Consider the following 13,486-nt stretch of genomic DNA (forward strand, 5'->3'; position numbering starts at 1 on the left):
TGGAGGGGATAAGAGCTTCGATTCACGCTTACTTGGGTTAAATATGTATCTCCAGGAGATACTTGAAATCGGCGTAATAGCTTCGAGTACGATAATTCTTCCATTTAGTACAGTTTACGCAAGCCTCTTTCTCCCTTTCAATGCCGAATTTGTTCTCTTCTCTTTCGTTTGTTGTTTTGTCCAGTGGTGAAAACAGCCATAGGTATGTCAGAGAGTCCACACCACTAATCTTCATCCAATTCCTCAGTCTCAGCTGCGGAGACACGCCGAGAGACTGGTTTCCGGGCCCGCTTGCGCGGAGGCATCTCGCGACTTTGATCCTCGGAGGGAGCAACATCCTCCGACTGTGTTAAACCAGCAATGAGGATGCCACTTATGCGCTTTCGCAGCTTCGGGCTAAGCTTATCAAGATCATCAGCCACCTCTTCAAGCAATTCTATAGCCCTCCGAAGCTTTTTCTTTACTTGTTCCCTGTTTGGCGCAGGGTTAACGGGTGTGCTCAATGGGCGTTGTATATCAGGCCGCTGTGAGGGAAGGCGAGCAATAAATCTATGTAAGGCCAGTTGCGGCCAACCTGGGCCTCGATTCCATCGCGAGCAAGTATTCGATTTGCCTCGCCTTCTACCATGCCGGGGTTAACAGCAGTATAGGCAGCCTCAAGGGAGACCGTCCACTGATCCAGTTCGTTCTCTTTGAGCAGGATTAAGAACTTTGCCAGATCCGGTGGGAGGGCCGATGCCGACGATTCGTCCGCGAAGTAGATGGTAGGGAATATCAAATTCCCGGGCCAATGCTGCGACTTTTGCTTTATCGCACTCCTGGTGTGCTTTTACGGCATTTGCAAGACGGGTTTCTCTCTCTACGCAGAATTTTAGCCATGGTGGTGGGAGAGGAGGTTTGAATGAGGAATACACATGTACATAATTAATGTTTACTGTGCACGCTGGCTTGGCACTGGTGATTCCTCCTACGTCATACCCACTTGTTCTTCTCTACTTAGGTACGTTCTATATGCATTCTGTTTTATATTGAACCTATAGCTTCTTCTTCCTCTTCTGATGTTCATTCTAGCCTATAGATGCCTATATCGATATGGCCTTGAGATGTGTCATTTCAACTTCCAAGCCCTAGAGGCTCCAAGGGATAAAATCTTGGAGTTTGCATGAAAGATTTGACTAATTAATCTTTAAGATAACCGCGGCATGGCATCGTACAACATAAATGATGTCGGGTGTTACCTAAATGTAGTACCCTGCATTTCCCAGCTGGGAAGTTCGAAGCCCTGATACGCCCATTTATGCTTATCGCATGACTCATCCGATCTGCCCGCGATGAACTCGATAAGGCGGTTCAGCTCTCGTGACACTTCAGAATGACCTCTGGGGGGCTGTTCCTCTCTTCCTGCTTCTGTTCCCTTACTTATATCCCTTTCCAGACTTGCTTACTCTATTAGCTCTATTAGACTTAGAGTACACACCCTCTCCTTATTTACATCGGATTCGCTTATCGCCCTTACCCCATACTTTGATACCCCTACACGAGCCACTACCTGAGGCTCTACTACGCCATATCTACTACTAAAGACACCTCCATCAATAGAGCATGTCTCCTCCGTTATTACAATACCTCCTTGCTGGGTCCCTTCCTGATCACTGTGAACCAACCTCGCCCTTCCTGACCGCCGTCTCCTCGCATCTCCACATCTGCATCCCCACTCCTCTCGCGGCGATCTCTTCCGTTCTTGGGACCCTCAGCATTGTCTCATGGCTCTTCGCACAACTACCCCAGATTTATAAGAACTTCCAAGTGCAATCAACGTCAGGCTTATCGATATTTTTCCTGATAATCTGGTGTCTTGGTGATGCGAGCAACCTCGTTGGAGCGTTGTACACCCGGCAGGCAGGGTGGCAGGTGGTGATTGCCAGTTATTATGTCTTCGTAGACATCACTCTGGTATTCCAGTTCTTCTGGTACACCCATTATAAAGCTCGCCCAAATGATTCGTACAGCAACCTGTCACACTCGCATGGCTCGGCTCCTCGAGAAATCATTCAAGGTGTGCCTCCTCCAGGCCATGAATCGGACCATCAGACCCCAGCTCCCGTAAACATGGACAAGAAGCGTGCCGAGGCCAAAGATATGGGCTTTCAGGCCGGGTCAGTACTCAACTCGACCCATGGGCAACCAGGCTCATACTCAAACGAGAAATTGAGCTCCTCGCGTCGATCCGTGAGGATGAGCAGCAGCGCGCAGAGCCCGCCATTCGCACTGCCCCGGACTATGCTCATGGCATCACTCCTCTGTGCCGTACTCGCCAACGCTGCTCCCACGGAGAAGCCCCATCCACCCATTTCTGAGGTACCGCGGGAGGCTATCTTTGAGATCATCGGCCGCGTATTTTCCTGGATGTCAACAATCCTATATCTCGGCTCGCGCCCTCCACAGCTATACAAGAACTACAAGCGCAAAAGCACCGAAGGCCTCTCCCCATTGCTTTTCATGGCTGCCTTCTGTGGGAATTTGTTCTATTCCAGCTCGTTGCTCACCAACCCGAACGCTTGGTCCGATTTCTCCCCATACGGCGGCGGCGGCTGGGCCGATAACCACGGCAATGACCGTCTAGAATGGATTGGACGTGCTACCCCGTTCTTCCTGGGTGCCTTCGGTGTCTTGGGACTGGATGGGTTCATGGGCGTTCAGTTTCTCATGTATGGCGACGGTCCAGAGCACGAAGATGACGAGAGTTTCATCAGCAGCGATGGGGATGACCCAAAGCGCGGTCGTGGTCGGTGGAGACGTGTTCGCGGCTGGATGCGTGGCTGGATCCCGTCTTCTTCACCTCGGAGGGAATCAGGGGAAGTTTCGGCCCCGCAAGAGGGACAAGCTCTGTTGGGCACAGAGCGCGGCCGATACGGCACTGTCTGATCGTGGCTGTTTATATGCGTCTCTCTTCTTTTTCTTTTGTTTCTTGCCCACGTCTCTTGCGTAGGGCAGGTATGATATATATGATGTGATGACTTCAGAGCTTTATTTCCATCTTTTAGCATTTCCTTTTTCTGTATTTTGTCATTCGGATACACTGTGTGTGATTGGACGCATCAAGCGTTCACCTTCATTCGCTTTCTAGCCGACCTGTTGTGTTTTCTGGGCGTTTTTGGGACTGGATAGCATATATAGGCACTCAGTCTACAAGACCTCGCATTCCTACTGGTTTTTTCTTGTGCAACGCATTAAATTTTATGGCATGTCTTGGGTGTTTTGGTTACCTATGGGCCATAGCGCACTACAAGAATAGACGAGGCTATTGAAAGACCCATTCCATTTTAGGAAAAAAAGTTAGGGTAGCGCCGGGAGATCAAAACGTGGACAGTCCGGCTCCCGCCCTCGCCCCATTGAGTTCCCGTCAATTTCTTCTGGATTTTGTGAAATTCGTGAACATCCTGTAATTTGAGGATTGGGATGTGAGCAATTTGGCATCTAGTAAGAGCCGATTTCCCCAAGAACCTGAGCCAAAGACAGCAGAGACAGCAAGCGATGCCAAGCCCTAAGTGGGAGGACAAGACAAACCTCCAATCTCCCCATTCTTGGCGCTCATTTGATGTCTACCTAATCCCTCAATTAGGTTGGTCAAAGTTATGCAGGAACTAATTGCCGTGTCTCGAATGAGACAATGCTCGCTTCAAATTGCCAGCTTATCCTCCGAGTGGAGTAACGCCACGGGCAATTCCACGCATCTTATTTTCTAAGAGCCCTGGGGAAACTAGGTAAAGATCCAGGCTAAAAGCCCGCGATCTTCTCATTTTGGTTTACTTGCTCATCCATAATTAAATTCTTTTGCCGACCCTTTGTGGTGTTTATTCACCCGTCCATTCGTTTACTAGATTCTATACAAAAATGAAGATTCAAAGCCATTTGATGTGGCTTGCCCACGTTCTTCCGGCGGTTGCACTCACCATCACCGCCCCTGCTCAGACAACTTCCTCTCCAGCCCCGCTCTTGGGTTGTGGTGAGAACTTGATTAAGGATGTGGCTTTTGAGACTATTAAGCTCGATGATAGTTTGTGGACCGTCCTGCCGCCTAACGGTGGTGCCGCTGTCGATGGATACCTGTTCGTATCTACCTAACCATATCTGCAGACCAAAGTTTCTTGCAGAGCAGAACTGACTCGCGGATTGTGATAGGCATTTGAGTGCTGAAGCTATTCAATCGCAGACCTTGTTGACCCAGACAGTCACCGACGCCATTGCAGAAGAGAGTTATATTGTCTCTTTCGATTACCGCCAGACAGCTGGCTCAGTTATTGATAGGACAGCCTGTACCGTGAATCTCATACTCAATGGAGAAGATGTCGGCACTAGTACTCTCACAGCCGGTTCCTGGAAGACCATCTCCAAGCAATGGACAGCTGCTAGCTCAGAAGTCGACATGCTCATCTTAATCGATTGCCCTGATGCAGCGATCTCAGGCACAACAGTGGATTTGAACAATATCTCGTTCAAGAAGAGCTGTGGCTCATCCAGCTCGAGTAGCGCCTCGGTCTCTACCAAGACCCCATCGGGCTTGCCTGTTACTAACAGCACTCCGACCGCTTCTTCTACCTCCTCATCTGGTCATTCTAGCTCCGAGGGATCGGGGTCTTCATCGCACATCTCCCCAGCCTCGCCAAGTATCACCGACCCTATTACCTTGACAATCACTATTACCGGGTCCGCAACCCCCGCCTCCAGCAGCGCCATCGAGTCCACCACGCTGGAAACTCCTACGCCAGATATGACAACCTCTACTGTCTTCACCACCCGCACTGCGACTATCACAGCCTGTCCCTCGACTGTCACCAAGTGCCCAGCCAACGACAAGACAACCCACATTACAACTGAGACTATCCTCGTCTCGATCACCGTCTGCCCTGTTGCAGACGCAACGACTACTATCAAGGGGCCCAGCCCCACCGGCCCATCTGGCAGCGGCAACGGCAACGACCACACTATCTCAACAATCCTCTCAACCAGAACCGTAACCCTAACCCAGTGCCCGGCAACAGTGACCGACTGCCCAGCCCGCGACCAGACAACACATATCACCACGGAGACTGTCGTTGCCGGTACCACTAAGGTCCCCATCAACACCGCCGTGACCACCACGGAACCTGGCGCAGTGCACACATCGCCTGTTGTTGCTGGCACAGGCACCACTACCATTGAAGGAGGTGCTGTCAGTGAGACTGATGCTCCTCATGTTGGCGGAAATGAAAATAGTTCCGGAGTGTCGACGGGTGAAGGTGAAGGTTCTACCGGCTCTGGCTCAAACGTCTCCACTGGTAACAATACCGGCCACCTCTCCAACCTACCCGGCATCACACGCACGCGTATCAGCTCAGCTATACCTTCAAGCCTCACTCGCATCCACTCAGCCACGGTCAAGGCTTCGTCCGCCACAGCCTCTTCTCCTACAGGCGCAGGTGCAGGCGCAGGTTCCGGTTCTACTACCAACAGCAGCCCGACGAGTACGTCACCCGCGTTCAACGGTGCTTCGTCATTCACTGTTTCCAGCGCCGTGTCTGCCCTTGGTGCCATCGCGGCTCTCGCGCTTTTCCTTTGAGCACGTTTCTATTTCCTTGGATATTTTGGATATGGATTATAATGGTTTTCTTTGCATTTTTCTTGAGGATCGAGTCTATAAAGCCATATAATACATTCAGTAAAGTTTCTATGTTTACCTTTACGTAGAAGCTCGATTGGACTTTCCAGGTCCCAACCAAAGAAATGAGCAATCATTCGAGTTCACATAGCCCCATTCAATAGAAGTCTTGTGGCCTTTGCTTTCTTTTTTTGCATTGTTTCACTTTTGCCACATGTTTGGACTTTTTGTAGGTCAATGACATTCCTCTGCTTGTGCAAAAGCTGAAAGTTTATATGCACCTGTCTAATTGGCTGCATCTCAATATTCTCCTCATTGGGGGCTCGTCACAGCCTAGAGGCAATGATGTGAACCCTCCAACCTATGAATCTTGTTTTTTTCCCTATTTTTCTGATCCAGGCATGACCTGCACGCCTGGCATAGCAGCGTAAAGGCTCACCTGGGCATAGTGGAATACCAATCACACTGGCAGACCGGTCACCTATACCTCAGCTACATATGATATCAGCATAAGAACAACCCAAAACGGAAATAGCGAGAAACAAGAAATCATAGACCACGATGATGACAAATGCTATAGTTTTCCAGTGGTCATCGAATCTACTAATCTTGTAAGTACTTGTGTCTTATTCGCCTCCCCCTCAATAAAAAGGAGGGGGGGGGTGCTCGAGTTTTCCGATTTTTCCCTTAGTTTACGGGGTTAAGGGGATTCCTGTTTGGGCTTTTCTTCGAATCATATGGTGCAGCTTGGAAATACGGAGATGTTTCAAAGAAAAAGCTGCCGAAAGTAGCCGGTCGGGCATCGTTGGTATCCAGTTTTTTTTTCTTTTTTACCTTTCTGTAGGTTCAGCTTTATCCATATGGACTGGAATCATCACATAGTGCAAGGTATGTAGGCAGGTACTATATGTATAGGTTGTGGTACCTTGAAAGATTCGGAACGTCGAGAATGGAGCATGGCAAGGCACGAGGTCCGAGAGACTTTGTTTTTCTAGAATTGATTACGCACGGGCTTCGGTGTCTTTAAGTATTTTAAGTATTTAAAGATTAATTTCTAGACCCCCAGAGAAATGAGTTCAATATATGCGGGACTTTTTTTTTTTCGACTCGAAGATGTATGCGCCTTTTAAGCAGATAGGCACATAAATATAGAGGGGGCTGTCGGCGCTTCAGATAAATACCTGTCAAGACACTGTCTTTGCCTCCAGGAGTAAGTACGTGTATGGAGTACTTGCAATTGCAGCATGACGCTACTGCAGGGATCAACATCCAGGTCCTTCTCCGAGGGCGGAGTTTGTCTACGGTGAGTCAGAGCGGTGCCTCTCTACGTGGCCACTTAATCTGTGTCTGACATGTCAGAGGGACCAGAGAATAGAGGGAAATTACGAAGTACTATGTTGTAAATGGAGTTGCTTTCAGATGCATGGTATCGAATGCCCTTGCTTGGTTGTACGGGGTAATGGCTGCGTGTGATCGCAGAGGGATAGTATGGAGTAAATGACCCGGCGACGGCTGTAAGGATGTTGATTATAGTGCCTATAACATACTTTGCAGGTACTCCATACATAGTATAGTTTGTTCATAGGGAGTGGGTACATATGGAAGAGGCCGGATGAGCACTTCTGCATTGTACGGTAGACTGAGCAACGGAAGGAATGCGATGTTTAGTTTTTCTTTTTCTTTTTCAATAGATATAATAAGCCATTTAGCAGATATTTTACTATTTACTGTAACTATTCACAAATCAATCTTTAAAAATGAATTTAAAGCTTACTAAGAGCCCTTAAAACCCTTGGAAGTTGGAGCTTTTTTTAGTGCCAATACAAGAGAACCAGTGACACGGGCGTTGCATCACCGGATTTGCTTTAGGGGTCTAGGGCCATTTTTAATATATTACAATACAATTACACTGTGCACGTTCTAAACTGGGAATACCGGTTGGATGATCAAAAAGGAAAAAAAAAGAAGAAAAAGCAAAAAGGCAGAGGCAAAAAAAAGGAAACCCAATCAGAATAGAATATAATGTCCAATGCTTCAATCATTAATCTCCCTCTTTATATAGGTAGCCTAATTTATAGTGTGTAGTGTGCGTGTAACTTTTTAAATTTAGAATTTCCTGTGACTCCCTGTATACCAAATACATGTAAAATTACCGGGGCAACCCAACGGTTCTTTTCCCACACAACGCCCCCCTATACACTTTTCTTCTCTTCATCCTTCTTCTCAACCTCTTTTTTTGTATCAATCTCCCCGTGTCAACGAGCTTTTCACTAAGTGTCGTTGATCACCTCATTCTGTGAGGTTTGCGTCTACGTGGAAATCTTTTTTTTTCCACTCTTCGTTCCCCGAGCGCGTTCAGTTCACCCTGCTACGTAGGCTCTTCCACTTCGCTTCGACCTGGTTATTCGCCTCTCAAGCACTTTGAATTGACTGGACTGTGATCTATCACCTTCCCTCCTAGGCGTCATTTCGACACCCCCAAACGAGGACTGTGGCTTCACCGTTCATCACGTTCCTTCCAATTCTCATTTACCCGTCATTTGTCCCTTGGATCATTGAACGAACCTCGATGTCATTCAACTAGAGGCTGCCCCTAGGAATACGATAGAGCGACCCGCTCACCGAGCACCGCTCTTCTCTCCCCCCCAGAATCAGGATCTGGTGGAGTAGACGGTTCGTATCCTTATTTTCTTCAACTCTTGTCTCTCGGTCCATCTGGCTTTTTGCCTACCCCGGAGGCCTTGTGTACTGATTCCTCGCTTTCCCTGGCAACAGAATACGTCTAGCTCCCCGTCCTGAACTGGCAACCTCCCCTCCCCTCAAGATGCCGTCCTTCTTCGTCCCAGGTCACCATGGCCTGCCCACGCCTCCCCATGTCAACGGTGGTCGTATGGAAGACCCATCATTCTACCCGGTTGGTCACGCAGGATTTCCTCCTCGTTACCACCAAAGCGGCAATGAGTTCATCGAACAGTACTCGCAGTCTCTGTGCTACGTCAAACCCACTTCGATGAATCACCACCAGTCCGCCCACCCGATGAGCACTGCTCGCGATCATCACATGATGAACCAGCAGCCCATGTTCAACCCCATGGTTGGCACTGGATTGCCCTCAATCCGCAGCAACGTCCAACTTCCGCCCATGGATGCTACGATCCCGCCTCAATATCGCCGACAAGAAGCGCCGATGCAACAGCAGCCCGAACAACCCCGCAAGGAAGAGAAGGCTACTGGAGGTGTCGCAGCTCACCTGGATTATGAGATGGATCGCATGTCCGACTTTGTGGCAGAGATGGCTCAGGGAATGTATGATTTGTTCGAGACCAACATCACCATTGCAGATATTGACCTCGTCCGAAGCATCTACCCAGGATCTTCGGTTCCCCCCCAGTTTCGGAAATACGTCTTTCAGATTTTGTCCTCGACACGCCTCCCGAGTTCGACCATTCTGCTCGGTCTCTTTTACCTGGCCAGCCGCATGCGCCTGTTGTCAGCCCAACGCGCCTTCACCAAGACAGACAGTAGCCAGGTCTATCGCATGTTGACCGTGGCACTTCTGTTGGGCAGCAAGTTCCTTGATGACAACACCTTCCAGAACAAATCCTGGGCTGAGGTCAGCAACATCCCCGTTGCTGAGTTGAACCACATGGAATTGGAATGGCTCTTTGCCTTCGACTGGAAGATTCACGACCGCATCTACGACAAGCAGGATGGTTTCGCCTCGTGGCGCGCGCACTGGGATACCTGGCGGGCCAAGGCAACGGCTCGGGCCCAGGAGTCTCGCCAGACTCTGGCGCCTCTCGAGACCAACGTGGTCCGCGGCCAGGGTGTCACTAAGCCCCTTATGTCCCCCGAAGGCCCCATCCCGCCGCAGTACCAGCGCAGCTCGCAAATTGAGAACTCCTGGCTCAACCCGACCGCATCCGAATACTCGCCTCCCTCTACCCTTTCCAGTGGCCCCACTACCCCCGATTACTACTCGGTTGGCCCTTGGGGATACGCTAACCCGCCTCCGCCTCCGCCCTACTCGCGAGGCTGGAACGCACCTTCACAGTACATGGCTCACCCCGCACCTCGATCCCAGCCCCCATCGTATCACCACACTCCGGCGTACGGCTTGCCATTCGCACAGAGTCTCTGGACGGGTCATGGTTCCTCGTGTGGCTGCACCTACTGTGCCAAGCATCTCGAACACTACATGTGCCACAATGCATTCCCCTCCATGCAGCAACCGATGATCGCCACCTAGTTGACGATACTTGGCCTGTTCTGCCCACGACCCCCGGATGGAACAGACGGTGTAACTGGTTCAAGACGACAGGTCTTGCTGCCTCTTTGGATTTCTTCTTACTGCAACTCTAGACTTCTTTCAACGTTTGTTTGGGCGACTCGCATGGGATTTATTTCGATACCGTTCCCTCTTCTGCTTGAATTATTTCCAACCTTGAGCCTTTCGACCTTTTGCCTCACTTAGCTTTCACCTGGTTCCGAGCAATTGGCCTACCGCGTCTCCAAAAAAAGTACTTTTGTTCTGCGTCCGCTGGTTCTCGTTTGGCAACGCGAAAAAAAATCTCAAAAAATGGAAAAAAAAGAGGAAAAAAAGCTCCCACAGCGGACATTGGCATGCTCCCGGCAAGCCCGCGATGCAAAATCTCGACAACTTGTGATACTGATATCACTTTGATTTCACCAAGACTTGCAGTCTCATCGTCGGGTCTTACATCTTTCCAAAAGTTGCCGGGGCCGCAGTCACGACTATCACGAATCCCCAAAATCTGACTTCTTTGTTTATTACCCACGACTTCGGTTTATATCCTTGGTCCTTTTGTTTTATGCTTGGCATTTGTGTCTCGCGGTGATTACCCATAGAGTGCTTTCTTCTTTTTACTTTCATTTCATCTCGGTACATTATTCCCATTCGCCACGCTACATGCAGTGCCTGACGTTAATCATTTTTTTCACTTCTCATCTCAATTTTCAATTGTCCATTCACTTTTTTTTTTTTTTCTCTCTCGATTCCTTCGATTTGTTTTTTTATCTTTCTCTGGCGAGCCTTCTCCAATCAATAAGATCAACAATTCAAGGATCCCCACCAACCTCTCTAAGCTGGATGATGTATTTCATCACTTCCACATCTCTCTCACTCCTCTCACTTGTGACAGATGGCAAACGATTGATCTTGGGTTCCCTTTCCCCCCGTGTCATGTTTGCATGTATCCGGGCGGGTGTGGGTACCTTGAATTCTTCTTCTATCTGATCTCATTCTGAGAGTCCAGTCAGTCCTCGCGACTGACATCTATGTAGTCTACATGATTTGTCTTCTCTTTTGGCTTGCTTCCATATATGTGCCCTTTGCTATTCGGCGCTGCCGGCAAGGCAAGGCCGTCGCATTTTCTGTCTCCATTGGTTATGCGTTGACCTGGCTCCTGGCGTCCGTGTCTGTGGCTATGGCTATACCTGTAACTGTTGATGTGCAGTTTTTTTGAAGATATCTTATTTAATTAGCGACAAACTATTATCTTTGTCCGGACTACAAACTTTTGGTGTTTGGTCGTAGGACTTATCTCAATATCTACCTCTTATCTTGAATTTGAGTAGTGAGCCTTTGCTCTCCGTCCGCTTGTACTCGCTAGATTAACCTCTGGGGCTACGTGAAGGTTCCTTTTGGATAATGTTTAATGCACTAAGAGTCAGATCTCGTAATTATTTTTGTGGTAGAATTTGATTATAATCTAACACCAAAAAGAGCTATCAGACTGAAAGAAGATATAGGGAAAAATGCAGTTGTACTAACTAGTGGGTAATCACAATTCATCCAGACAGTCGTTGCGGGTCGTAAGGGTAGATATAGAGAAGGAGACAAGAAATAGTAAAGGAGAAGAAATATGCAGACGTATGAAGCAGTCAAGGAAGCAGCGAAAACAACCAGAACAGTATTAGTAGACGCTCCCTTGAATGCCCTGATCATGCTTTTGTTGCTCTTCTAAGGATAATTCCTCGATGTGGAGATGAGATGGGGAATCCGTTGACGAACTCTCTGGTCTTTGCGCCTGTGATTCTGAGTGGCTGGACGACTCATCTCCATCGCCTAGGATATTGGCCATGCGGTGCTCAGATTGGTCGGTGGAAGAAGAAAGATGGTGTTGATGATAGTGGTGATGGTGATGGTGTAGGCGAGTCTTCTTCAATTTCTCGGTGCGATTGCCACTCATCTCGTCGTCGCCATCATCTTCGAGCTCCTGAGAGGGAGATGGCCGTTGGGTTTGCTCGCTGGACGGGAATTCGAAGTGCTGCTGGTTCGAATGGGACAAATTGTCAGTGGCGAGGTTGGGAGAGGTTAATGCAGCGTGGCGGTGGTGATCGTGATCGTCGCCTTCGTCGTCGGATGGAGCGAGGCTGTTTGCTCCGCTCATGGAGCCTCCGCCGTCACGGCCGCCGAGGTGGAGGAGGGCGTACTTTAGGTGCGCTGATGCTGAAGATGTGGCTGTTGGTTGGTGGAGGAGATGATCTTCGCTATTTCGTTTCAGTCCGTGGAAGTTCGGTCGTTTTGGATTCAATGGATTCACGGTTGGCCGGGCTTCTGAGGCAGATTCGTATTGCTTCGTGGTGTCTCCGTTGTCATCGTGGCCAAGTGTGTGCTGCGGGTTGGAGACATGCCGAGCGCTGGCTTTGCGGCTGGTGTCATTCTGGACCACACTGTCTTCTGAGGACGATATCACCTCGTCGATAGATATAGATTTGTGAAGTTTGGAGCCAAAAGTGCCTGCATGGTCATCTGCGTGCTTTGCTTGAGCATAACCATGCTCGTGACGCATCAGTAGATTTGCTCGCAACGATTGCTTTCCTTCTGCAGTCATGCCGTGAGTACAGCCGTCGGGACAGCCCCCCACTTGCGCCGAATGGGGATATGGTCTGTGATGCCGACTTGACCAGCAGACGGGATAGGCGCAGGGACCTCCTCTTTGGCTGCATTTTCAATCTCTCGATCTTTTCGGAGATCTGACCAGGTGCGAAGCTTGTTTTGTAGTGTGTATTTGCCATTTTCTGGGTTGTGAGTCAAGATAAGGAACTCGCAATGATTGATGTTGCGAAGATCCTCAAAGTATTCCACGCTCCAATGATACCACTTCATGAGAAATACTCTTGCCATGAGGCCGTGCGTAACAAGAACACAGACGTTTGCAAAGTCATCCTCGCCGAACTGGCGCCAGAGGGACTCGTTAAACCCACTCACTCGATCATATGCATCTGCTGCGGACTCGCCATTGGGAATCCGGTAGAAGAAATGACCGTAATCTGCCCGCTCCATCCACATGCGCTCCATCTCTGTGGAACATGGCTGAAAATTACCGAAATCTTGTTCCCGCAGCCGGGGTTCTTCATAAACTTTGATTGTGTGTCTTGAGAAAGGCGAAGGAGAGGGTGTATCGGAAGTTAGGGATTCAATGATTCCCTCGGTAGTCTCTCTTGTCCGCCGATATGGAGAGGTAAAAAAGTGAAGTTTGTCGTCTGGTTGGAGAAGGTCACGCAGTCGATGGCCTGCATCTTGGGCTTGTCGATATCCTTCAGGAGTGAGTTTCACACGGTGGTCTGGAATAGTTTGATGAATGTCGCGGTTTTTGTTGCCTTCTGACTGTGCATGGCGCACTAGAATGATCATCTATAAGTAGGAAATGGTCAGTTCAAGTCAAGAGACATCCCAATCTCTCTAAAATGGAAGACTCACCCGTGGCTTCCCCATGGTGGAAGGGTCATGGGGAATGTAATGGGCTGCGAATGCGGGGGAGGGGCTAGTAGAGGGATTCTATTTGCAGCAAGAAGAAAGATGAGAGAAAGACCAAAAAAATG

At 49.1% G+C, this 13,486-nt stretch overlaps 6 protein-coding genes across 6 annotated transcripts; 4 read left to right on the forward strand and 2 right to left on the reverse strand.

Annotated features, from left to right (window-relative positions):
* Positions 1–224: 224 nt before the first annotated feature.
* Positions 225–879, reverse strand: N7517_002244 (uncharacterized protein; the record flags this gene model as incomplete). Its single annotated transcript, XM_056719974.1, has 3 exons — positions 225–524; positions 575–793; positions 817–879. 3 exons carry the CDS (start codon positions 877–879, stop codon positions 225–227), a joined length of 582 nt encoding a protein of 193 aa, XP_056584109.1.
* A 723-nt stretch (positions 880–1,602) lies between these two features.
* N7517_002245 (PQ-loop repeat-containing protein) lies at positions 1,603–2,925 on the forward strand (the record flags this gene model as incomplete). Its single annotated transcript, XM_056719975.1, has 1 exon — positions 1,603–2,925. The coding sequence occupies one exon, from the start codon at positions 1,603–1,605 to the stop codon at positions 2,923–2,925; it is 1,323 nt and encodes a 440-aa protein (XP_056584110.1).
* A 969-nt stretch (positions 2,926–3,894) lies between these two features.
* N7517_002246 (uncharacterized protein) lies at positions 3,895–5,599 on the forward strand (the record flags this gene model as incomplete). Its single annotated transcript, XM_056719976.1, has 2 exons — positions 3,895–4,109; positions 4,183–5,599. 2 exons carry the CDS (start codon positions 3,895–3,897, stop codon positions 5,597–5,599), a joined length of 1,632 nt encoding a protein of 543 aa, XP_056584111.1.
* A 2,863-nt stretch (positions 5,600–8,462) lies between these two features.
* N7517_002247 (uncharacterized protein) lies at positions 8,463–9,887 on the forward strand (the record flags this gene model as incomplete). The annotated part of the gene is made up of 1 exon (XM_056719977.1): positions 8,463–9,887. The coding sequence occupies one exon, from the start codon at positions 8,463–8,465 to the stop codon at positions 9,885–9,887; it is 1,425 nt and encodes a 474-aa protein (XP_056584112.1).
* A 330-nt stretch (positions 9,888–10,217) lies between these two features.
* Positions 10,218–10,497, forward strand: N7517_002248 (uncharacterized protein; the record flags this gene model as incomplete). The annotated part of the gene is made up of 2 exons (XM_056719978.1): positions 10,218–10,301; positions 10,333–10,497. The coding sequence occupies 2 exons, from the start codon at positions 10,218–10,220 to the stop codon at positions 10,495–10,497; spliced, it is 249 nt and encodes an 82-aa protein (XP_056584113.1).
* A 1,077-nt stretch (positions 10,498–11,574) lies between these two features.
* N7517_002249 (acid phosphatase DET1) lies at positions 11,575–13,379 on the reverse strand (the record flags this gene model as incomplete). Its single annotated transcript, XM_056719979.1, has 3 exons — positions 11,575–12,441; positions 12,507–13,298; positions 13,365–13,379. The coding sequence occupies 3 exons, from the start codon at positions 13,377–13,379 to the stop codon at positions 11,575–11,577; spliced, it is 1,674 nt and encodes a 557-aa protein (XP_056584114.1).
* Between the last annotated feature and the right edge of the window lie 107 nt (positions 13,380–13,486).

This window comes from Penicillium concentricum, assembly GCF_028827145.1.
Source record: "Penicillium concentricum strain IBT 3081 chromosome Unknown utg000001l_segment0_segment0, whole genome shotgun sequence".
In the NCBI taxonomy this organism is placed as follows: Eukaryota; Fungi; Ascomycota; class Eurotiomycetes; order Eurotiales; family Aspergillaceae; genus Penicillium; species Penicillium concentricum.